Source organism: Heterodontus francisci, chromosome 7 (assembly GCF_036365525.1).
Source record: "Heterodontus francisci isolate sHetFra1 chromosome 7, sHetFra1.hap1, whole genome shotgun sequence".
Classification (NCBI taxonomy): Eukaryota; Metazoa; Chordata; class Chondrichthyes; order Heterodontiformes; family Heterodontidae; genus Heterodontus; species Heterodontus francisci.
Genome location: NC_090377.1, coordinates 2057894 through 2084008, shown reverse-complemented (window position 1 = coordinate 2084008; position 26115 = coordinate 2057894). Strand labels below are relative to the sequence as shown.

General features: G+C 46.3%; 1 protein-coding gene across 4 annotated transcripts in view; it reads left to right on the top strand.

The window, feature by feature from the left end:
* The window catches only part of ankzf1 (ankyrin repeat and zinc finger peptidyl tRNA hydrolase 1), a 100841-nt gene that overhangs the window by 40884 nt on the left and 33842 nt on the right, over window positions 1–26115 (top strand). Inside the window, exons 6-10 of one of the 4 annotated variants that reach the window (XM_068034699.1) lie at window positions 3325–3478; window positions 12574–12793; window positions 13515–13613; window positions 20852–21010; window positions 21158–21313. In XM_068034699.1, the coding sequence (XP_067890800.1) occupies window positions 3325–3478; window positions 12574–12793; window positions 13515–13613; window positions 20852–21010; window positions 21158–21313 (788 nt within the window). The remainder of the gene's footprint in view (window positions 1–3324; window positions 3479–12573; window positions 12794–13514; window positions 13614–20851; window positions 21011–21157; window positions 21314–26115) is intronic. The other 3 variants (XM_068034700.1, XM_068034702.1, XM_068034701.1) reach the window with 3 other exon arrangements.

The window sequence follows — 26115 nt, the reverse complement described above, 5'->3', positions numbered from 1 at the left end:
AAATCTAAGTACAATACATCCACCGGTTCCTCTTTACCCACAGCACATGTAACTCCCTCAAAGAACTCCAATAAATTGATTAAACATGATTTCCTTTTCACAAAACCATGTTGACTCTGCCTGATTACCTTGAATTTTTCTAAATGCCCTGCTATAATGCCTTTAATAATAGCTTCTAACATTTTCCCTAAGACAGATGTTAAGCTAACTGGCCTGTAGTTTCCTGCTTTCTGTCTCCCTCACTTTTTGAATAAAGGAGTTATATTGGCTATTTTCCAATCGAATGGAACCTTCCTGGAATCTATGGAATTTTGGAAAATTAAAACCAACACATCAACTATCTCACAAGCCACTTCTTTTAAGACTCTAGGATGAAGTCTATCAGGACCCGGGGACTTGTCAGCCCGCAGCTCCAACAATTTGTTCAGTACCCCTTCCCTGGTGATTATAATTTTCTTGAGTTCCTCCCTCCCTTCCATTTCCTGAATTACAGCTAATACTGGGATGTTACTTGTATCCTCAGTAGTGAAGACCGATGCAAAATATCTGTTCAATTCATCTGCCATCTCCTTATTATCCATTATTCATTCCCCAGACTCACTTTCTATAGGACCAATGCTCACTTTGTTAACTCTTTTTTAAATATCTATAGAAACACTTACTATCTGTCTTTATATTTCTAGCTAGCTTTCTCTCGTACTCTAATTTTACCTTCCTTATCAATCTTTTAGTCATTCTTTGCTGGTTTTTATATTCTGTCCAATCGTCTGCCACCCATCTTTGTGCAATTATAGGCTTTTCTTTAAGTTTGATACTATCGTTAACTGTTTGAGTTAACCACAGATGGTGGGTCCCACCCTTGGAATTTCTCTTTCTCGTTGGAATGTATCTATTCTGTGTATTCTGAAATATCCCCTTAAATGTCTGCCACTGCATCTCTCTTGATCTATCCCTTAACCTAATTTGCCAGTTCACTTTAGCTAGCTCCGCTTTCATGCCCTCATAATTACCCTTATTTAAGTTTAAAATTCTAGCAGTTGAATGTAAAATTCAATCATATTATGATCGCCTTAGGAGTGCCTTAACTATGAGGTCATTAATTAATCCTATCTCGTTGCACAATACCAGGTCTAGTATAGCCTGCTCTCTGGTTGGCTCCAGAACATATTGTTCCAAGAAATTATCCCAAAAACATTCTATGTACTCCTCATCTAGGCTACCTCTGCCCATCTGATTTTACCTGTCTATATGTAGGTCAAAATCTCCCATAATTATTGCTGTACCTTTCTGACAAGCTGCCATTATTTCTTCCTTTATACCCCATCCTACAGTGTGGTTAATGTTAGGTGGCCTGTACACCACTCCCACAAGTGACTTCTTGCCTTTATGATTTCTCATCTCTACCCAAACTGCTTCTGCATCCTGGTCTCCTGAACTTACGTCATCCCTCTCTATTACACTAATACCATCATTAATTAACAGAGCTACCCCTCCACCTTTTCCTAACTTCCTGTCCTTCCTAAATGACATGTATCCTTCAATATTCAGGTCCCAATCTGTCATTCTGCAGCCATGTCTCTGTAATGGCTATCAGATCGTACTTATTTATTCCTATTTGCGCTCTCAGTTCATCTGTTTTGTTTGGAATACTACGTGCATTCAGATACAGACCCTTTAGTTTTAGTTTTTTAGTTTTAGAGATACAGCACTGAAACGCGCCCTTCGGCCCACCGAGTCTGTGCCCACCATCAACCACCCATTTATACTAATCCTACACTGATTCCATGCTCCTACCACATCCCCACCCGTCCCTATATTTCCCTACCACCTACCTATACTAGGGGCAATTTATAATGGCCAATTTACCTTAGTTTTGTCCTTTTATTATTTTTGTAACCTCTAGCCTGCTTTACTCTTCAATTTGTATGCTCTGTCCCTTCCTGTCAGTCTTTTAATCACTTCCCATATTAATACCTTTTTCTCTTGCCTTGTCTCGACTCCTTGATTTACCATATCCTCCTAAATGTGATCCCTTGCCCCCACTATTCAGTCTAAAACCCTCTCGACTTCCCTTGCTATGCGGCTCGCTAGGAAACCGGCCCCAGTATGGTTCAGGTGTCGACTGTCCCAATGGTACAGCCACCACTTTCCCCGGTACTGGTGCCAATGCCCCACAAACCGGATAGAGCCAGTGTGCCCGCACTGATTTTATTGGGTGCTGGGCAGCCCTGTTGCTGTTTGTCAAGGGCCACAAACCTAGCCAGTGCCCTGCTCAACGGGCACACTCAGGAATGCTGCACCGTGCATCCTGACTCTGTGATACCTCCAGCATTGATGGGACAAAGCTTTGTGCATGTGATAATTGTATTCCTGCTCCTTGTGTTAGGATGGGTTCCTGCAGGAGAAGGAGCTTTATTTCACGGAATTCAGGGCAAATTATTAACCTGTTAGGAAATTAGCTGAGTGGTAGGAAACAGTGACTAAGGAAATGGAATAAATACAGAAAATGCTGCAAATACTCAGAAGGTCAGGCAGCATTTCTGGAGAGAGAAACAAAGTTAATGTTTTGGGTTGATTACCTCACCTCATGTGAGTTCTGATGAAAGGTCACTGACCAGAAACGTTAACTCTGCTTCCTAATCAAATTTTGCCTCTCCAAGTGGAGATAGATTCTCTCCTTCAGAACTTTCTCCAATAGTTTCCCTACCACTGACGTGAGACTCACTGGTCTGTAGTTCCCTGGCTTATCTCTACAACGTTTCTTAAATAGTGGGACCACATTAGCTGTTCACTCTATTCTGTATCTAACCTCGTGCTGTACCTGTCCAGGCTGTGTTTGATGGGGACATTGTAGAGGGAGCTTTACTCTGTATCTAACCTCGTGCTGTACCTGTCCAGGCTGTGTTTGATGGGGACATTGTAGAGGGAGCTTTACTCTGTATCTAACCTCGTGCTGTACCTGTCCAGGCTGTGTTTGATGGGGACATTGTAGAGGGAGCTTTACTCTGTATCTAACCTCGTGCTGTACCTGTCCAGGCTGTGTTTGATGGGGACATTGTAGAGGGAGCTTTTCTCTGTATCTAACCCCGTACTGTACCTGTCCTGGGAGTGTTTGATGGGGACAGTGTAGAGGGAGCTTTACTCTGTATCTAACCCCGTACTGTACCTGTCCTGGGAGTGTTTGATGGGGACAGTGTAGAGGGAGCTTTACTCTGTATCTAACCCCGTACTGTACCTGTCCTGGGGAATGTTTGAAGGGATAGTGTAGAGGTTGGACACTGTGTTGCTGTTTGATTACTTTGTGTAATCATTCCTCTCCCTCAGGAATCAAATTCTGCACCATAAGACGGTTCACCGATACACAGTGCGGGCGAAGCGAGGGGTTGCTCAGGGTGTGAGGGACGCTCAGAACCGAAGCCGAGCACCGAAGTCGGCTGGTGCCACGCTCAGGCGTTACAACGAAGCTGCTCTTAGCAAGGTCACTGGTTTGTAATCTCGCTTGTCCGGATTTCCAGTACAGGCTCCGGATATTTGTGCTACATACGCACTGCAATCCTGATCGGCATGGAGTACATTGGATCTTTGTCAGCCTACACCGGACTGGGCATTGCAATGTAGAAAATCGTGGATATTCCTGTACTGCTTTTCACCACCTTGAGACATCCCAAAACACTTCATGGCTGGTGAAGTACTTTTGAAATGCTGTCATTGCTGTAATTTTTGAAACTCCGTGTCCAATTTACGCATAGCAAGATTTTAGAAACAGCCTGGAGATAAATGATCAGATAATCATTGACATTACCAAAGCACAGCAGGGAGAACTCGACTGCTACTCTTTCAATCATGACCATGGAATCTTTCATATCCACCTGAGAGGGCAGTCAGTGCCTTGGCTCAATGTTTGTTCTGAAAGATTACACATCCAACCATGCAGCGCTCCCTCAGTATTGATCCTCCAGCACTGCAGCACTCCCTCTGTACTGATCCTCTGACAGTGCAGCACTCCCTCTGTACTGATCCTCCAACACTGCAGCACTCCCTCTGTACTGATCCTCCAACACTGCAGCACTCCCTCTGTACTGATCCTCCGACACTGCAGTGCTCCCTCAGGACTGCTCGTCTGACACTGCAGCGCTCCCTCTGTACTGATCCTCCAACACTGCAGCACTCCCTCTGTACTGATCCTCCGACACTGCAGTGCTCCATCAGGACTGCTCGTCTGACACTGCAGCACTCCCTCAGTACTGATCCTCCAACACTGCAGCGCTCCCTCTGTACTGATCCTCTGACAGTGCAGCACTCCCTCTGTACTGATCCTCCAACACTGCAGCACTCCCTCTGTACTGATCCTCCAACACTGCAGCACTCCCTCTGTACTGATCCTCTGACAGTGCGATGCTCCCTCAGTACTGATCCTCCAACACTGCAGCACTCCCTCTGTACTGATCCTCTGACAGTGCAGCACTCCCTCTGTACTGATCCTCCAACACTGCAGCACTCCCTCTGTACTGATCCTCCAACACTGCAGCACTCCCTCTGTACTGATCCTCCGACACTGCAGTGCTCCCTCAGGACTGCTCGTCTGACACTGCAGCGCTCCCTCTGTACTGATCCTCCAACACTGCAGCACTCCCTCTGTACTGATCCTCCGACACTGCAGTGCTCCATCAGGACTGCTCGTCTGACACTGCAGCACTCCCTCAGTACTGATCCTCCAACACTGCAGCGCTCCCTCAGTACTGATCCTCCAACACTGCAGCACTCCCTCTGTACTGATCCTCCGACACTGCAGTGCTCCCTCAGGACTGCTCGTCTGACACTGCAGCACTCCCTCAGTACTGATCCTCCAACACTGCAGCGCTCCCTCAGTACTGATACTGCAGCACTCCCTCTGTACTGACCCTTTGACAGTGCGATGCTCCCTCAGTACTGATTCTCCAACACTGCAGCACTCCCTCTGTACTGATCCTCCAACACTGCAGCACTCCCTCTGTACTGATCCTCCGACACTGTAGCACTCCCTCTGTACTGATCCTCCGACACTGCAGCACTCCCTCTGTACTGATCCTCCGACACTGCAGTGCTCCCTCAGGACTGCTCGTCTGACACTGCAGCGCTCCCTCAGGACTGCTCGTCTGACACTGCAGCGCTCCCTCAGTACTGATCCTCCAACACTGCAGCACTCCCTCTGTACTGATCCGCCAACACTGCAGCACTCCCTCTGTACTGATCCGCCAACACTGCAGCACTCCCTCTGTACTGATCTGCCAACACTGCAGCACTCCCTCTGTACTGATCCTCCAACACTGCAGCACTCCCTCTGTACTGATCCGCCAACACTGCAGCACTCCCTCTGTACTGATCCGCCAACACTGCAGCACTCCCTCTGTACTGATCCGCCAACACTGCAGCACTCCCTCTGTACTGATCCGCCAACACTGCAGCACTCCCTCTGTACTGATCCTCCAACACTGCAGCGCTCCCTCTGTACTGACTCTCCAACACAGTGGCGCAGTGGTTAGCACCGCAGCCTCACAGCTCCAGGGACCCGGGTTCAATTCTGGGTACTGCCTGTGTGGAGTTTGCAAGTTCTCCCTGTGACCGCGTGGGTTTCCTCCGGGTGCTCCGGTTTCCTCCCTCAGTACTGCCCCTCTGACAGTGCAGCACTCCCCCAGTCCTGTACTGCAAGTCATAGAGTTATACAGAACAGAAACAGGCCCTTCAGTCCATCGTGTCTGTGCTGGCCATCAAGCCTATCCTAATCCCATTTTCCAGCACTTGGCCCGTAGCTTTGTATGCTATGGCGTTTCAAGTGCTCGTCTAAATACTACTTAAATGTTGTGAGGGTTCCTGCCTCTACCACCTCTTCAGTTCGTTCCAGGTTCCAACCACCCACTCGGTAAAATACTTTTTCCTCAAATCCCCTCTAAACCTCCTGCCCCTTACCTTAAATCTGTGCCCCCTGGTTATTGACCCCTCCACAGGGGAAAAAGTTTCTTCCTATCTAACCTATCAATGCCCCTCATAATTTTGTATACCTCAATCATGTCCCCCCTCAGCCTTCTCTGCTCTAAGGAAAACAACCCTAGCCTTTTCAGTCTCTCTTCATAGCTGAAATGCTCCAGCCCAGGCAACATCCTGGTGAATCTCCTCTGCACCCTCTCCAGTGCAATCACATCCTTCCTATAGTGTGGTGCCCAGAACTGTACACAGTACTCCAGCTGTGGCTTAACTAGTGTTGTATACAGCTCCATTATAACCTCCCTGCTCTTATATTCTGTGCCTCAACGAATAAAGGCAAGTATCCCATATGCTTTCCTAACCATCTGCCTTATCTACCTGTGCTGCTGCCTTCAGTGATCTATGGACAAGTACACCAAGGTCCCTCTGACCCTCTGTACTTCCTAGGGTCCGACCATCCATTCTGTATTCCCTTGCCTTGTTAGTCCTCCCAAAATGCATCACCTTACACTTTTCAGGATTAAATTCCGTTTGCCACTGCTCCGCCCTTCTTACCAGCCCATCTATATCGTCCTGTAATCTAAGGCTTTCCTCCTCACTGTTTACGACACCACCAATTTTCGTGTCATCTGCAAACTTACTGATCATACCTCCTATATTCACGTCCAAATCATTAATGTACACTACAAACAGCAAGGGTCCCAGCACCGATCCCTGTGGTACACCACTGGTCACAGGCTTCCACTTGCAAAAACAACCCTCGACCATCACCCTCTGCCTCCTGCCACTAAGCCAATTTTGGATCCAATTTGCCAAATTGCCCTGGATCCCATGGGCTCTTACCTTCTTAACCAATCTCCCACGCGGGACCTTATCAAAAGCCTTAGTGACGTCCATATAGACTACATCAACTGCTTTACCCTCATCTACACATTTCGTTACTGCCTCAAAAAATTCAATCAAATTAGTCATACACTATCTCCCACTGACAAAGCCATGCTGACTATCCCTGATTAATCAGGTCTGGCAGCATCTGTGGAAAGAGAAGCAGAGTTAACGTTTCGGATCAGTGACCCTTCTTCGGGTCACTGATCCGAAACGTTAACTCTGCTTCTCTTTCCACAGATGCTGCCAGACCTGCTGAGTGAATCCAGCATTTCTTGTTTTTGTTTCAGATTTCCAGCATCCGCAGTATTTTGCTTTTATCCCTGATTAATCCCTGCTTGTCCAAGTGGAGATTAATCCTGGTCCCTCAGAATTTTTTCCAATAGTTTCCCAACCACTGATAGACTGACCGGCCTGTAATTACCTGGTTTATCCCTGCTACCTTTCTTAAATAATGGTACCACGTTTGCTGTCCTCCAGTCCTCTGGTACCTCTCCTGTGGCCAGAGAGGATTTGAAAATTTGTCAGAGCCCCTGCAATCTCCTCCCTTGCTTCACATAACAGCCTGGGATACATCTCATCTGGGCCTGGGGATTTATCCACTTTTAAGCCCGCTAAAACAGCTAATACTTCCTCCCTTTCAATGCTAATATGTTCAAGTATATCACAATCCCCTCCCTGATCTCTACACTATGTCATGCTTCTCCATAGCGAACACAGATGAAAAGTAATCATTTAAAACCTCACCTATGTCCTCAGCTCCACACACAGATTGCCACTTTGGTCCCTGGCACAGTGGCACAGTGGCGCAGTGGTTAGCACCGCAGCCTCACAGCTCCAGCAACCCGGGTTCAATTCTGGGTACTGCCTGTGTGGAGTTTGCAAGTTCTCCCTGTGTCTGCGTGGGTTTCCTCCGGGTGCTCCAGTTTCCTCCCACAGCCAAAAGACTTGCAGGTTGATAGGTAAATTGGCCATTATAAATTGCCCCTAGTATAGGTAGCTGGTAGGGAAATATCGGGACAGGTGAGGATGTGGTAGGAATAGGATTAGTGTAGGATTAGTATAAATGGGTGGTTAATGGTCGGCACAGACTCGGTGGGCCGAAGGGCCTGTTTCAGTGCTGTATCTCTAAATCTAAAATCTAACGGGCTCCACGCTTTCCCTGGTTATCCTCTTGCCCTTAATATACTTATAAAACGCCTTGGGATTTTCCTTTACCTTGCCCACCAGTGTTTTTCATGCCCCCTCTTCGCTCTTACCCTGCCCCCCCCCCCCCTACACTTTCTGTACTCCTCTAGGGCCTCCGCTGTTTTCAGCACTCTGAAACTGCCATACACCTTTTTTTTAACTGATCAAATCCTCTATATTCCTTGACATCCAGAGTTCCCTGGACTTGTTCCTACCCTTCACCTTATGGGTACATGTTGGCTCTGAACTCTCACTATTTCCTCTTTGACTCCCACTGATCTGATGTTGACTTTCCTACAAGTAACTGCTCCCAGTCCACTTTGGCCAGATTCTGTTTTATCATATTGAAATCTGCCTTCCCCCAATTCAGTACCTTTATTTCCGGTCCATCTTTGTCCTTTTCCATAACTACCTTAAATCTTCCAGAGTTATGGTCACTATCCCCGAAATGTTCCCCCACTGACACTTCTACCACTTGTCTGGCTTCATTCCCTAGGATTAGGTCCAGTACTGCCCCTTCTCTTGTAGGACTTTCTACGTACTGGCTCAAAAAGTTCTCCTGTATGCATTTCAAGAATTCCGCCCCTTTTAAGCCTTTTGCACTAAGACTATCCCAGTTGATATTGGGGAAGTTGAAATCCCCTACTATTATTACCCTATTATTTTTACACCTCTCTGAGATTTGCCTACATATCTGCTCCTCTATCTCTCCCTGACAGTTTGGAGGTCTGTAGTACACTCCCAGCCAAGTGATTGACCCCTTTTTGTTTTTAAGTTCTACCCATATGGCCTCATTTGAGGAACCTTCTAAGATATCATCCATCCTTACTGCAATAATTGACTCCTTGATCAACAGTGCAATGTCACCTCCTCTTGTACCCCCTCCCTTGTCATGCCTGAAGATTCTGTCAAGGTGTCAGTCTTGACTATGAGCTCACATCCCTTGTTGGGTTTGAACGCATGAGCTCTGACTGTCCGATCAGAACGCTCAGGTGCTGCTCCATACTCGGGAGCCCAGACAGACTTACCTCTGAGATTAGTAGCTGAGTGGAATTTTAATTCCTATCTTAATATTTTCATATCTGTTGAGAAATTTATTGCAGAGAAGTGTGAAGAGATGTATTTTGGTAAGAAGAATAAACTAAATGGTACAATTTTCAAGGGGGTGCAGGAACAGAGAGACCTGGGGGTGTTTGTGCACAAATCTTTGAAGGTCCAGGAAAAGTTGAGAAGTCTTGAGTTTTTAAAAAAAAAAAGCCTATGGGATCCTTGGCTTTATTAATATAGGATTAGAGTACAAAAACAAGGAAGTTATTGCTAAACCTTTATAAATCACTGGTTAGGCTCCAGCTGGAGTATTATATCCAATTCAGAGCTCCACACTTGAGGAAGGGTACAGAGGAGATTTACTGGAAGGTTTCCGGTGATAGAAACATAGAAGAATAGGAGCAGGAGTAGGCCGTTCGGCCCTTCGAGCCTATTCCGCATTCAATACGATCACGGCTGATCATCCAAACTCAGTACGCTGTTCCCGCTTTCTCCCCGTATTCCTTGATCCCTTTAGCCTGAAGAACTATATCTAACTCTTCCTTGAATATATTTAACGATTTGACCTCAACTGCTTTCTGTGGTAGAGAATTCCACCGGTTCACCACTCTCTGGGTGAAGAAATCTCTCCTCATCTCAGTCCTAAATGGCTTACCCCTTTATCCTTAGACTGTGACCCCCTGGTCCTGGACTCCCCCGCCATCAGGAACATCCTTCCTGCATCTAGTCTGTCCAGTCCTGTTAGAATTTTGTAGGTTTCTATGAGATCCCCTCTCATTCTTCTAAACTCCAGCAAATACAAGCCTAATCGACCCAATCTCTCTTCATACATCAGTCCCGCCATCTCAGGAATCAGTCTGGTGAACCTTCGCTGCACTCCCTCCATAGCAAGAACATCCTTCCTCAGATAAGGAGACCAAAACTGCACACAATACTCCATTACTGCGCTGTAATGTTCTAATTCTAATTCTAGATGTGTTTTCACCAAGGCCTTGTATAATTGCAGCAAGACATCCCTGCTCCTGTACTCGAATCCTCTCGCTATGAAGGCCAAAATACCATTTGCCTTCTTAACTGCCTGCTGCACCTTCATACTTACTTTCAGCTACTGGTGCACAAGGACTCCCAGGTCTCGCTGCACCTCCCCCTTTCCCAATCTGTTGCCGTTCAGATAATCTGCCTTTCTGTTTTTGCCACCAAAGTGGATACCCTCACATTTATCCACATTATATTGCATCTGTCGTGTATTTGCCCACTCACTCAACCTGTCCAAATCACACTGGGGCTTCTCTGCATCCTCCTCACAGCTCACACTCCCACCCAGCTTTGTGTCATCTGCAAACCTGGATATATTACATTTAATTCCCTCATCTATATCATTAATATATATTGTGAATAGCTGGGGTCCCAGCACTGATCCCTGCGGTACCCCACTAGTCACTGCCTGCCACTCGGAAAAAGACCCATTTATTCCTACTCTTTGTTTCCTGTCTGCCAACCAGTTCTCTATCACTGTCAGTACCTTACCCCCAATCCCATGTGCTTTAATTTTGCACGCTAATCTCTTATGTGGGACCTTCTCGAAAGCCTTTTGAAAGTCCAAATACACCACATCCACTGGTTCTCCCTTATCTATTCTACTAGTTACATTCTCAAAAAATTCCAGTAGATTTGTCAAGCATGATTTGCCTTTCATAAATCCATGTTGACTTTATCCGATCCTGTCATTGTTTTCCAAGTGCTCTGCTATTACATCTTTTATAATGGACTCTAGCATTTTCCCCACTACTGAAGTCAGACTAACCAGTCTATAATTCCCTGTTTTCTTTCTACCTCCTTTTTTTAAATAGTGGGGTTACATTAGCTACCCTCCAATCTGTTGGAACTGTTCCAGAGTCTATAGAATTTTGAAAAATGACCAGCAATGCATCTACTATTTCTAGGGCCACTTCCTTAAGTACTCTGGGATGTAGATTATCAGGCCTTGGGGATTTATCGGTCTTCAGTCCCATCAATTTCCCGAACACCATTTCCCTGCTAATATTGATTTCATACAGTTCCTCCTTCTGACTAGACCCTATGTTCCCCAACATTTCTGGGAGGTAATTTGTGTCCTGCTTTGTGAGGACAGAACTGAAGTATGTATTTAATTGGTCTGCCATTTCTTTGTTCCCCATTATAAATTCCCTCATTTCTGACTGTAAGGGATTCACATTTGTCTTCACTAATCTTTTTCTCTTCACGTATCTATAGAAGCTTTGAGTCAGTTTTTATGTTCTCTGCAAGCTTACTCTCGTACTCTATTTTCCCCTTCTTAATCAATCCCTTTGTTCTCCTTTGCTGAATTCTAAACTGCTCCCAATCCTCAGGTTTGCTGCTTGTTCTGGCCACTTTATATTTCTCTTCCTTGGATCTAATACTATCCCTAATTTCTTTTGTAAGCCACAGTTGAGCCACCCTTCCTGTTTAATTTTTGCACCAGACAGGAATGAACAATTGTTGTAATTCATCCATGCGCTCTTTAAATGCTAGCCATTGCCTATCCACTGTCAACCTTTTAAGTATCGTTCCCCAATCTATCATCGCCAACTTGTGCCTCATACCTTCATAGCTTCCTTTATTTAGATTCCAGACCCTAGTCTCAGAATCAACACTCTCACTCTCCATCTTCATGAAGCATTCTATCATGTTATGGTCGCTCTTCCCCAAGGGACCCCGCACAACAGGATTGTTAACTAATCCTTTCTCATTACACAATACCCAGTCTAGGATAGCCTGTTCTCTAGTTGGTTCCTCTACATATTGGTCCAAAAAACCCATCATCTATGCAATGCAGGAATTCCTCCTCTACAGTATTATTGCTAATTTGGTTTGCCCAATCTATTTGTAGCTGAGAGTAACCCATAATTACAGTTGCACCCTTATTGCATGCATCTCTGATTTCCTGTTTAATGCCATCCTCTACATCACCAGTGCTGTTTGGGAGTCTATATACCCCCACCAACGGATGAGGGACTTCAGTTAATGTGGAGAGACTGGAGAAGCTGGGATTGTTCTCCTTAGAGAAGGTTAAAGAGAGATTTAATAGAGGTGTTCAAAATTATGAAGGATTTTGATAGTCAATAAGGCGAAACAGTTTCCAGTGGCAGGAGGGTCAGTAACCAGAGGGACACAGATTTAAGATAATTGGCAAAACATCCAGGGAGAGAGATGAGAACTTTTTTAGGCGGTGGAAGCAGATTCAATAGTAACTTTCAAAAGGGAATTGGATAAATACTTGAAAAGGATAAAATTTGCAGGACTGTGGGGAAAGAGCAGGCGCCGAGTGGGACTTTCAAAGAGCCAGAACAGGCCCAGTGGGCTGAATGACCTCCTTTTCTGATGAATAATTCTATGATTAACTCCTTACAATGGTTATATACAGTCACTATGATATGCCATTGATTTGTTTTCCCAGTATTGTGAGCTGGCTGTGCTTGTTCCTAATTGCAGGACATTGAGGATTTGTTGGCGAGGTGGTCCGAGTCCCTGCAAGTGGCCAGTGCCATCTTCCTCCGAGCTCCCAGCTACAACAAGAGTATCTTCAGCGGCAAAGAGCCCGCCCTGAACCGGAATGACAGTCGACTGCGGAGCATTCCCTTCCACACCAGGAGAGCCACGTTCAAAGAAGTGAAACGGGTACATGCGATCCTTTCCACCATGGAGATTTATGGTGAGCCCCATGTAACTGCACAGCACAAGGAACGCTCTGCACCACAGGAAGATCTGTGTGACCATGCCCAGGGCCCAGGGAGCCCCGTGTGACCATGCCCAGGGCCCAGGGAGCCCCGTGTGACCATGCCCAGGGCCCAGGGAGCCCCGTGTGACCATGCCCAGGGCCCAGGGAGCCCCGTGTGACCATGCCCAGGGCCCAGGGAGCCCCGTGTGACCATGCCCAGGGCCCAGGGAGCCCCGTGTGACCATGCCCAGGGCTCAGGGAGCCCCGTGTGACCGCGCCCAGAGCCCAGGGAGCCCCGTGTGACCATGCCCAGGGCCCAGGGAGCCCCGTGTGACCATGCCCAGGGCCCAGGGACAGGGCCCAGGGAGCCCCGTGTGACCATGCCCAGGGCCCAGGGAGCCCCGTGTGACCATGCCCAGGGCCCAGGGAGCCCCGTGTGACCATGCCCAGGGCCCAGGGAGCCCCGTGTGACCATGCCCAGGGCCCAGGGAGCCCCGTGTGACCATGCCCAGGGCCCAGGGAGCCCCGTGTGACCATGCCCAGGGCCCAGGGAGCCCCGTGTGACCATGCCCAGGGCCCAGGGAGCCCCGTGTGACCATGCCCAGGGCCCAGGGAGCCCCGTGTGACCATGCCCAGAGCCCAGGGCGTCTCCTCCACTGCAGTGATCTATGATGGGCCCTGTGGATTACTGCAGTGAACTTTTGTTTTTTTCTAGCGAGAGACACCGATGTTGCCACAATTCACAGCCCAGAGAGGAGAGTTTGGAAAGAGAAGCTGAAACCGGTGGGAAAGGTATCGGGTTCTGAGAGAGACGGTGAGAAGCACAGCAGGACTTCAAACTACAACATGTACTTGGCGATGCATCAGGTCAAAGTCAACCTTGTCTAATGACACAAATGCAGCTGGATTGGCAAACTGAGGACTGTAAACAATTTCAGAACTCCAGGTATAAGTTGGTGGGAGGGGCGTACAGAGGGCAGATACAGTTTAATGTAGGTGAGTGAAAGTTGGTAGCTTCTGGGAGGAAGCATCCAGTGGAAAGACGGGTGTGGATGAAGACACCCAGGGATTCAAATGTATAATTCCCTGAAAGCATGAATGTAGTTGGGGTAGGCAGTGGCGTAGTGGTATTGTCACTGGACTAGTAACCCAGAGACCTAGGATATTGCTCTGGGGACATGGGTTTGAATCCCACCACAGCAGAAGGTGGAATTTGAATTTAATTAATAAATCTACAATTAAAAAGCTAGTCGAATGATGGCCATGAAACCATTGTCGATTGTTGTAAAAACCCATCTGGTTCACTAATGTCCTTTAGAGAAGGAAATCTGCTGTCCTTACCTACATGTGACTCCAGATCCACAGCAATGTGGTTGACTTAAAATGCCCTCTGAAATGGCCTAGCAAGCCACTCAGTTGTACCTAACCACTACAAAGTCTATAAAAAGGAATGAAACCGGACGGACCACCCGGCATCGACCTAGGCACCGGAAACGACAACAGCAAACCCAGCCCTGTCAACCCTGCAAAGCCCTGCTTACTAACATCTGGGGGCTTGTGCCAAAGTTGGGAGAGCTGTCCCACAGACTAGTCAAGCAACAGCCTGACATAGTCATACTCATGGAATCATACCTTACTGACAATGTCCCAGACACTGCCATCACCATCCCCGGGTATGTCCTGTCCCACCGGCAGGACAGACCCAGCAGAGGTGGTGGCATAGTGGTATACAGTAGGGAGGGAGTTGCCCTGGGAGTCCTCAACATCGACTCCGGACCCCATGAAGTCTCATGGCATCAGGTCAAACATGGGCAAGGTAACCTCCTACTGATTACCACCTACCGCCCTCCCTCAGCTGATGACTCAGTACTCCTCCATGTTGAACACCACTTGGAGGAAGCACTGAGGGTGGCAAGGGCACAAAAAGTACTCTGGGTGGGGGACTTCAATGTCCATCACCAAGAGTGGCTCGGTAGCACCACTGCTGACCGAGCTGGCCGAGTCCTAAAGGACATATCTGCTAGACTGGGTCTGCGGCAGGTGGTGGGGGAACCAACAAGAGGGAAAAACATACTTGACCTCGTCCTCACCAATCTGCCTGCCGCAGATGCTTCTGTCCATGACAGTATTGGTAGGAGTGACCACCGGAGACGAAGTCCCGCCTTCACATTGAGGATACCGTCCATCGTGTTGTGTGGCAATATCACCGTGCTAAATGGGATAGATTTCGAACAGATCTAATAATGAAAAACTGGACACCCATGAGGCACTGTGGGCCATCAGCAGCAGCAGAATTGTACTCATCCACAATCTGTAACCTCATGGCTCGGTATATCCCCCACTCTACCATTACCATCAAGCCAGGAGACCAACCCTGGTTCAATGAAGAGTGCAGGAGGGCATGCCAGGAGCAGCACCAAGCATACCTCAAAATGAGGGGTCAACCTGGTGAAGCTACAACACAGGACTATCTGCGTGCCAAACCACGTAAGCAGCATGCGATAGACAGAGCTAAGCGATCCCATACCAACGGATCAGATCTATGCTCTGCAGTCCTGCCACATCCAGCCGTGAATGGTGGTGGACAATTAAACAACTAACTGGAAGAGGTGGCTCCACAAATATCCCCATCCTCAATGATGGGGGAGCCCAGCACATCAGTGTGAAAGATAAGGCTGAAGCATTTACAACAATCTTCAGCCAGAAGTGCCGAGTTGATGATCCATCTCGGCCCCCTCCTGAAGTTCCCAGCATCACAGATGCCAGACTTCAGCCAATTCGATTCACTCCACGTGATATCAAGAAACGACTGAAGGCACTGGATACTGCAAAGGCTATGGGCCCTGACAATATTCCAGCAATAGTACTGAAGACCTGTGCTCCAGAACTTGCCGTGCCCCTAGCCAAGCTGTTCCAGTACAGCTACAACACTGGCATCTACCCGGCAATGTGGAAAATTACCCAGGTATGTCCTGTACACAAAAAGCAGGACAAATCCAACCCGGCCAATTACCGCCCCATCAGCCTACTCTCAATCATCAGTAAAGTGATGGAAGGTGTCATCAACAGTGCCATCAAGCGGCACTTAGCAATAACCTGCTCAGTGAGCTCAGTTTGGGTTCCGCCAGGGCCACTCAGCTCCTGACCTCATCACAGCCTTGGTTCAAACATGGACAAAAGAGCTGAACTCAAGAGGTGAGGTGAGAGTGACTGCCCTTGACATCAAGGCAGCATTTGACCGGGTATGGCATCAAGGAGCCCAAGCAAAACTGAGGTCAATGGGAATCGGGGAAAACCTTCCGCTGGCTGGAGTCATACCAAGCGCAAAGGAAGATGTTTGTGGTTGTTGGAGGTCAATCATCTGAGCTCCAGGACATCACTGCAGGAGTTCCTCAGGGTAGTGTCCTGGGCCCAACCATCTTCAGCTGCTTCATCAATGACTTTCCTTCAATCATAAGGTCAGAAGTGGGGATGTTCGCTGATGATTGCACAATGTTCAGCACCATTCGTGACTCCTCAGATACTGAAGCAGTCCATGTAGAAATGCAGCAAGACCTGGACAATATCCAGGCTTGGGCTGATAAGTGGCAAGTAACATTTGCGCCACACAAGTGCCAGGCAATGACTATCTCCAACAAGGGAGAATCTAACCATCTCCCCTTGACATTCAACGGCATTACCATCGCTGAATCCCCCACAATCAACATCCTAGGGGTTACCATTGACCAGAAACTGAACTGGAGTAGCCATATAAATACCGTGGCTACAAGAGCAGGTCAGAGGCTAGGAATCACCACCTGACTCCCCAAAGCCTGTCCACTATTTACAAGGCACAAATCAGGAGTGTGATGGAATACTCTCCACTTGCTTGGATGGGTGCAGCTCCAGCAACACTCAATAAGCTCGACACCATCCAGGACAAACATTCACTCCCTCCACCACCGACGCACAGTGACAGCAGTGTGTACCATCTACAAGATGCACTGCAGCAATGCATCAAGGCTGCTTAGACAGCACCTTCCAAACCCGCGACCTCTACCAACTAGAAGGACAAGGGCAGAAAATACATAGGAACACCACCACCTGCAAGTTCCCCTCCAAGTCACACACCATCCTGACTTGGAACTATATCGCCGTTCCTTCACTGTCGCTGGGTCAAAATCCTGGAACTCCCTTCCTAACAGCACTGTGGGTGTACCTACCCCAAATGGACTGCAGCGATTCAAGGCAGCTCACCACCACCTTCTCAAGGGCAATTAGGGATGGGGCAATAAATTCTGGCATAGCCAGTGATGCCCACGTCCCATGAATAAATAAATAAAAAGTTAAAAAAATATAATTAAACAGCATTTTGTATTTTCTTAATTGGACATTGAGTAAAGAATAAGAGGTAACAATGATTGTCTGCACATCACTGGTTGGGCAACAGAAACTATGCTGTTTTGGGTGCCCCATTATCGAAAAGACATGAAAACCATAGAGAACTTACGGTATAGAATTGGAACAAGAGGAGACCATTCAGCCCCTCAAGGCTGTTCTACCATTCAGTGGGATAATGGCTGATCTGTGACCTAACTTCATATACCGACCTTTGTCCCATATTACTTAATTCCTTTGCTTATCAGAAATATAGCAATCACAGAAATCAAGTTAACAATTCACCAAGTATCATATATTTGCGGAAGAGAGTTCCAAATGTGTATCACCCTTTTTGTGAGGAAGTGCCTCCTAATTTCACTCTAACTTTGATGCATATCCTGCAGTTCCAGACCCCCCCCCCAACTCGCAGAAATATTTCTCTCTATTTACCCCATCTGTCCCCCTTAATATCTTGAAAACTTGGGTCATTTCACCCCATTAATACAGTGTCTACAGTTCACAAAAGTTCTTCCTGGGTGTAAAGGGCTTTGAGGTACGATAAAATGTTTTTTTTCGTGTAAACTTAAAATTGCCACTTAGTGAGGTGACGGATTATGAGAAATATCTTTTCATAGATTATTTTTTACAAACGAACATGATGCATACGATTTAGGAGCAGGAGTAGGCCATTCGGCCCCTCGAGCCTGCGTCACCATTTGGTAAGATCATGGCTGATCTGAATGTGACCTCAACTCCATTATCCTGTCTGCCCCCCATGAGCCTTGAATCCCTTATCTACCAAGAATCTGTCTAACTCAGCCTTGAATATATTCAGTGACCCAGCCTTCACTGCTCTCTCAGGAAGTGAATTCCACAGACTAACGACCCTCAGAGAAAAATTTCTCCTCATCTCCGTCTTAAATGGGAGATCCCTATTTTTTAATTTGTCTCCTAGTACTGGTCTCGCCCATAAGTGGTAACATCCTCTCAGCACCCACCCTGTCAAGTCCTCTCAGGATCTTGGAATCACTCAGCAGGTCTGGCAGCATCTGTGGAAAGAGAAGCAGAGTTAACGTTTCGGGTCAGTGACCCGAAACGTTAACTCTGCTTCTCTTTCCACAGATGCTGCCAGACCTGCTGAGTGATTCCAGCATTTCTTGTTTTTGTTTCAGATTTCCAGCATCCGCAGTATTTTGCTTTTATCCTCTCAGGATCTTGTATGTTTCAATAAGATCACCTCTAATCCTTCTAAATGAGTGTAGGCCCAACCTGCTCAACCTTTCCTCATAAAATAACTCCTTCATTCCAGAAATCAGCCGAGTGAACCTTCTCTGAACTGCTTCAATGCAGTTTTATCCTTTCTTAAGTAAGGAGACCAAAACTGTACCCAGTGCTCCAGATGTAGTCTCACTGAGGCTCTGTATAATTGTAGTAAAACTTCCCAACCTTTAGTTTCTATTCCCGTAGCAATAAATGACAACATTCCATTTGCCTTCCTAATCACTTGCTGTACCTGCAGACGGACTTTTTGTGTTTCATTTATCAGGACGCCAGGTTCCTCTGTACTGCAGAGTCCTGCAATCTCTCTCCATCTAAATAATCTGCTTTTCTATTCTTCCTGCCAAAGTGGACAAGTTCACATTTTCCCACATTATACTCCATTTGCCAAATTTTTGCACATTCACTTAACATATCATTATCCCTTTGGTGGAGTCCTTATGTCCTCTTGACAACTGACCTTCCTATCTATTATTGTATCATGTGCAAATTTCGCTGCCATACACTCGGTTCCTTCATCAAAGTCATTAATATAGATTGTAAATAGTTGAGGCCCCAGCACTGATCCCTGTGACACTCCACTAGTCGCATCCTGTCAACCCGAAAATGACCCATTTATTCCTACTCTCTGCTTCCTGTTAGCTAACAAATCCTCTATCCATGCTAATATGTTACCTTCTACGCCATAATCTATTATTTTGTGTAATAACCTTTGATGTGGCACGTTATTGAATGTCTTTTGGAAATCCAATTACAGTACATCTACAGGTTTCCCTTCAAAGAACTCTAATAAATTAGCCAAACATTATTTCCCTTTCACAAAACCATGTTGACTCTGCCTGATCACTTTATGATTTTCTAATTGTCCTGCTATAACCTCTTTAATAATGGATTCTAGCAATTTCCCTATGACAGACATTAGGATAACTGGCCTGTAGTTTCCTGCTTTCTGTCTCCCTCCTTTCTTGATTAGAGGTGTTACATTAGCTATTTCCCAATCCAATGGGACCTTTGCAGAACCTAGGGAATTTTAGAAGATCGCAACTAATGCATTGACTATCTCTGCAGCCACTTCTTTTAAGACCCTAGGATGCAGACCATCAGGTCCTGGGACTTGTCAGCTTTCAGCTCCAATAGCTTTCCCAGTACCTTTTCCCTGGTGATTGTTTTAAGTTATTCCCTCCCTTTTACCTCTTGTTTTTCAAGTATGTTAGGGATGTTTAGGCATAAGTGGGTCATCGAGTCATAGAGTTATACAGCACAGATACAGGCCCTTCAGCCCATCGTGTCCGTGCCAGCCATCCAGCACCCAACTATTCTAATCCCATATTCCTGCATTTGGCCCGTAGCCTTGTATGTTATGGCATTTCAAGTGCTCATCTAAATACTACTTAAATGTTGTGAGGGTTCCTGCCTCTACCACCTCTTCAGGCAGTGCGTTCCAGATTCCAACCACCCTCTGGGTGACATTTTTTTTCCTCAAATCCCCCCTAAACCTCCTGCCCCTTACCCTAAATCTATGCCCCCTGGTTCTTGACCCCTCTGTTAAGGGAAAAAGTTTTCTCCTATCTAACCTATCAATGCCCCTCATAATTTTGTATACCTCAATCATGTCCCCCCTCAGCCTTCTCTGCTCTAAGGAAAACAACCCCAGCCTTTTCAGTCTCTCTTCATAGCTGAAATGCTCCAGCCCAGGCAACATCCTGGTGAATCTCCTCTGCACCTTCTGCAGTGCAATCACATCCTTCCTATAGTGTGGTGCCCAGAACTGTACACAGTACTCCAGCTGTGGCCTAACTAGCATTTTATACAGCTCCATCATAACCTCCCTGCTCTTATATTCTATGCCTTAGCTAATAAAGGCAAGTATCCCATATGCCTTTCTAACCACCTTATCCACCTGTGCTGCTGCCTTCAGTGATCTATGGACAAGTACACCAAGGTCCTTTAGACCCTTTAGTTCTATCTTTTTACCATTTTTGCAAACTCTGGCCTTATCTGCTGGTACACTCAAGTTTGTACGCTCTGTCCCTTCCTGTCACACTCCTGTTGTCATTATGCATGTCGCTACCCTGCACTGTTGCCTTGTCCTTTACCTGTAATATACCACATCTCCCCTCACCTGATCCCTCCTCTGCCCCCCCCCCCCACAATTTCATTTAAAGCCCTCTATAAGTATTTAATTCATTGCTGCATACGTGATTAGGCATTTGAAACAGAGGAAGATGCTTTGCCGTGGGGAGAGAACGGGACAGTGAGATTAATTTTAGATATATGGACTGTCCGCTGTTTTACTGTCTCTCTCTCTCTCACTAGTCATTTTCTCTCGGTAGAGGGACTAGACTTTTTCTCTCTCTCTCTCTCAGTGCAGTCCTTACTGCCCAGATTCTGTGAGCATCATATTCTCACCTGCAGATTGTGACGGAGAGGCTGTCAATCCTGCTGATTTACCATCTTCCTTGGAAATGGTAGAAGAAACACTGGGAACGTTGGAGCTCAGGGAATTTGATGTGTCACCAAAAAAGAAAAGGAAAAAGAAGAAAGTGTATGTGGAGAAGACAATGCAGAGTGAAGGTAAAAGAGGGAGCTTTACTCTGTATCTAACCCCCGTACTGTACCTGTCCTGGGAGTGTTTGATGGGGACAGTGTAGAGGGAGCTTTACTCTGTGTCCAAGTCTCTAAGCAGGGATATCTCTTGATTGTGTGTCTGTTTCCTTTCAGTAGCTCGTGACATTCCTGAGGAGGAGGATGATGAGATGGCACAGATCGAGAGTACAGAAGCTAGCAATCCTGGGCCATTCTCCACTGGAGAAAGGGAGGAGGCGAAGAAGCAACCAAGAAATATCCACGTGATCCTGGCTGGCCCGTCTATACCAGGTACCCTTGAGAGAAGGTGGCAGCATTATCAGTTAGCAAGTGCCCCAGACAGGGCAAGAAAAGCCAGGTTCCACCTCCAGCCTATGCTGAGTGAGCTGATCTTACCCAGTGTGGTACTGAGTCCCTACCCACCTTCCCTTTCCTCATATCCCTCGCCCACACCTACCCATCTTCTCCCCACCGCCCCCCCCCCCCCCCCCCCCTCCTTTATCCAGCTATCCAATCATCTTCAGCCAGAAATGCCGAGTGGATGATTCATTTTGGCCTCATCCTGAGGTTCCCAGCATAACAGATACCAGAGGGGAGGCCGTGGCGTAGTGGTAGTGTCACTGGGCTAATGCCGTGGTGACATGGTTTGAATCCCACCACGGCAGATGGTGAAATTTGAACTCAATTAATAAATCTGGAATTAAACGTTGGTCTAATGGCAACCATGACCATTGTCGATTGTTGTAAAAACCCATCTCGTTCACTAATGTCCTTTATGGAAGGAAATCTGCCATCCTGACTGGGTCTGGCCTACATGTGACTCCAGACCCACAGCAATGCTATTGACTCTTAAATGTCCTCTGAAATGGCCGAGCAAGGCACTCAGTTCAAGGGCAATTAGGGGTGGGTGACAAATGCTGACTTAGCCAGCGATGCCGACATCCCATGAACAAATAAAAAAAAAGTCTTCAGCCAATTCGATTCACTTCACGTGATATCAAAAAACAGCTGAAGTCACTGTTTTTGTAAAACTCATTGGTCAGGCCACAACTTGAATACTGTGTGCAGTTCTGGTCACGTCATTACAAAAAGGATGTAATTGTACTAGACAGGGTGCAGAGGAGATTTACGAGGATGTTGCCAGGACTAGAAAAATGCTATAAGGAAAGATTGGATAGGCTGGGGTTGTTCTCCTTGGAACAGAGAAGGCTGAGGGGAGATCTGATTGAAATGTACAACATTTTGAGGGGCCTGGATAGAGTGGAGGTGAAGGGTCTATTCACCTTAGCAGAGAGGTCAGTGACGAGGGGGCATAGATTTAAAGTGATTGGTAGAAAAATTAGAGGGAGATGTGGAAAATGTTTTCACCCAGAGGGTCAGGAACTCAGTGCCTGAAAGGGTAGTAGAGGTAGAAACCGTCAACTCATTTAAAATGTGTCTGGATATGCACCTCAAGTGCAGTAACCTGCAGGGCTACGGACCAAATGCTGAAAAGTGGGATTAGACTGTGTGTTTCATTTTTCTTCAGCCAGCACAGACATGTTGGGTGAGGTGGCCTCTTTATGTACTGTAAACTTACTGTGATTCTAAATCCAGTCCAGCCAATTCACACCATCAGTCTATTCTCAATCATCAGCAAAGTGATGGAAGGAGTCATTCACAGTGCCATCAAGCAACACTTACTCAGCAATAGCCTGGTCACTGAAGCTCAGTTTGGGTTCTGCCAGGGCCACTTGCTCCTGACCTTATTGCAATCTTGGTCCAAACACATCCTTCCTTAAATAAGGCGACCAAGAGTTGAATTCCAGAGTTGAAGTGAGAGTGATTGCCCTTGACATCAAGGCAGCATTTGACCGAGTATGGCATCAAAGGAGCCCTCGCACAATTGAAATACACAGAATAGATATATTCCAACAGAAAGAAAAATTCCAAGGGGAGCACCCACCATCCAGGGTTAACTAAAAAAAAAGTTAAAGATAGTATCAAACTTAAAGGAAAAGCATATAATTGCACAAAGTTGGATGGCAGGTCAGAAGATTGGACAGAATATAAAAAGCAGCAAAGAACAACTAAAAGATTAATAAGGCGGGAAAGATTAGAGCATGAGAGAAAGCTGGTGAGAAATATGAAGACAGATAGTAAGAGTTCCTATAGATATTTAAAAAAGAAAAGAGTTAACAAGGTGAGTGTTGATCCAGTAGAAAGTGAGTCTGGGGAATTAATAATGGATAATAAGGAGATGGCAGATGAACTGAAGAGGCATTTTGCATTGGTCTTCACTATAGAGGATTCAAGTAACATCCCAGAAATAGCTCTAAGTCAGGAAATGGAAGTGAGGGAGGAACTCAAGAAAATTAAAATCACCAGGGAGGTGGTACTGAATAAATTGTTGGAGCTGCGGGCTGACAAGTCCCCGGGTCCTGATGGACTTCATCCTAGGGTCTGAGAAGAAGTGGCTAGTGAAATATGCTTTGATTTTAATTTTCCAAAGTTCCCTAGATTTGGGGAAGGTTTCATGAAATTGGAAAATAACGAATGTAACTCCTTTATTCAAAAAGGGAGGGAGACAGAAAGCAAGAAACTACAGGCCAATTAGCTTTACATCTGTCTTAAGGAAAATGTTAGAAGCTATTATTAAAGACGTTATAGCAGGGCACTTAGAAAGATTCAAGGTAATCAGGCAGAGTCAACATGGTTTTGTGAAAGGGAAATCATGTTTAACCAATTTATTGGAGTTCTTTGAGGGAGTTACATGTGCTGTGGATCAAGGGGAACTGGTGGATGTATTGTACTTAGATTTCCAGAAGGCATTTAATAAGGTGCCACATCAAAGGTTATTGCAGAAAATAAAAGCTCATGGTGTAGGGGGTAACATATTGGCATGGATAGAAGATTGGTTAGCTAACAGGAAACAGAGAGTAGGCATACATAGGTCATTTTCTGGTTGGCAAGATGTAACAAGTGGTGTACCACAGGGATCTGTGCTGGGGCCTCAACTTTTTACAATTTATATAAATGACTTGGAGGAAGGGACCGATGGTATGGTTGCTAAATTCGCTCATGACACAAAGGTAGGTAGGAAAGTAACTTGTGAAGAGGATATAGGGAGGCTACAAAGGGATACAGATAGGTTAATTGAGTGGGCAAAGATCTGTCAAATGGGGTATAATATGGCAAAATGTGAAATTGTCCATTTTGGCAGGAAGAATTTTTTAAAAAGCATATCATCTAAATGGTGAGAGATTGCAGAGCTCTGAGATGCAGAGGGATCTGGGTGTCCTAGTGCATGAATCGCACAAGGTTGGTATGCAGGTATAGCAAAAACTTAAGGAAGCTAATAGAATGTTATCATTTATTGCGAGCGGAATTGAATACAAAAGTAGGGAAGTTATGCTTCAGCTATACAGAGCATTGGTGAGACCACATCTGGAGTAGTGTGTACAGTATTGGTCTCCTTATTTGAGGAAGGATGTAAATGCATTGGAGGCAGTTCAGAGAAGGTTTACTAGACTCATCTAGAATGGTTGGGTTGTCTTATGAGGGAAGGTTGGACAGGCGAGTCTTGTATCTGCTGGAATTTAGAAGACTAAGAGGTGACTTGTTTGAAACATGTAAGATCCTGAGGGGTCTTGACAGGGTGAATGTGGAAAGGATGTTTCCTCTTGTGGGAGAATCTAGAACTAGGGGTCACTGTTTAAAAATAAGGCATCACCCATTTAAGACAGAAATGAGGAGAAATTTTTTTCTCTGAGGGTCGTGAGTCTTCCTCAAAAAGCGGTGGAAGCAGAGTCTTTGATTATTTCTAAGGCAGAGGTAGATACATTCTTGATGAGCAAGGGGGTGAAAGATTATTGGGGCTAGGCGGGAATGTGGAGTTGAGGTTACAATCAGATCAGCCATGATCTTATTAAATGGCAGAGCAGGCTCGAGGGGCTGAGTGGCCTACTCCTGCTCCTAATTCGTATGTAAGTCATTGGGTGGGTATCGGGGAAAACTCTCCGCTGGTTGGAGTCATACCTAGCACAAAGGAAGATGGCTGTGGTATTTAGATTAGATTAGATTAGAGATACAGCACTGAAACAGGCCCTTCGGCCCACCGAGTCTGTGCCGAACATCAACCACCCATTTATACTAATCCTACACTAATCCCATATTCCTACCAAACATCCCCACCTGTCCCTATATTTCCCTACCACCTACCTATACTAGTGACAATTTATAATGGCCAATTTACCTATCAACCTGCAAGTCTTTTGGCTTGTGGGAGGAAACCGGAGCACCCGGAGAAAACCCACGCAGACACAGGGAGAACTTGCAAACTCCACACAGGCAGTACCCGGAATCGAACCCGGGTCCCTGGAGCTGTGAGGCTGCGGTGCTAACCACTGCGCCACTGTGCCGCCCTAGAGGCCAATAATGTCAGTCCCAGGACATCACTGCAGGAGTTCCTCAGCAGCCTTCAGCTGCTTCATTAATGACCTTGCCTTCATCACAAGTTCAGAAATGGGGATGTTTGCCGATGATTGTACAATGTTCAGCACCATTCACAACTCCTCAGATACTGAAGCCCACATGCAGCAAGACCTGGACAGTATCCAGGCTTGGGCCGATGACATTTGCGCCACACAAGTGCCAGGCAATGACCATCTCCAACAAGAGAGAATCTAACCATCTCCCCTTGACATTCAATGGCATTACCATTGCTGAATCCCCCCCTATCAACATCCTAGGGGGTAACAATTGACCTGAAACTGAACTGGAGCAGCCATATAAATGCTGTGGCTGCAAGAGCAAGTCAGAGGCTGGGAATACTGCAGCAAGTAACTCACCACCTGACTCCTCAAAGCTTGACAATCATCTGCAAAGAGTGTGATAGAGTCATAGAGAGATACAGCACTGAAACAGGCCCTTTGGCCCACCGAGTCTGTGCCGAACAACAGCCACCCATTTATACTAATCATACATTAACCCCATATTCCCTACCACGTCCCCACCTTCCCTCAATTATCCGACCACCTACCTACACTAGGGGCAATTTACAATGGCCAATTTACCTAGCAACCTGCCAGTCTTTGGCTGTGGGAGGAAACGAG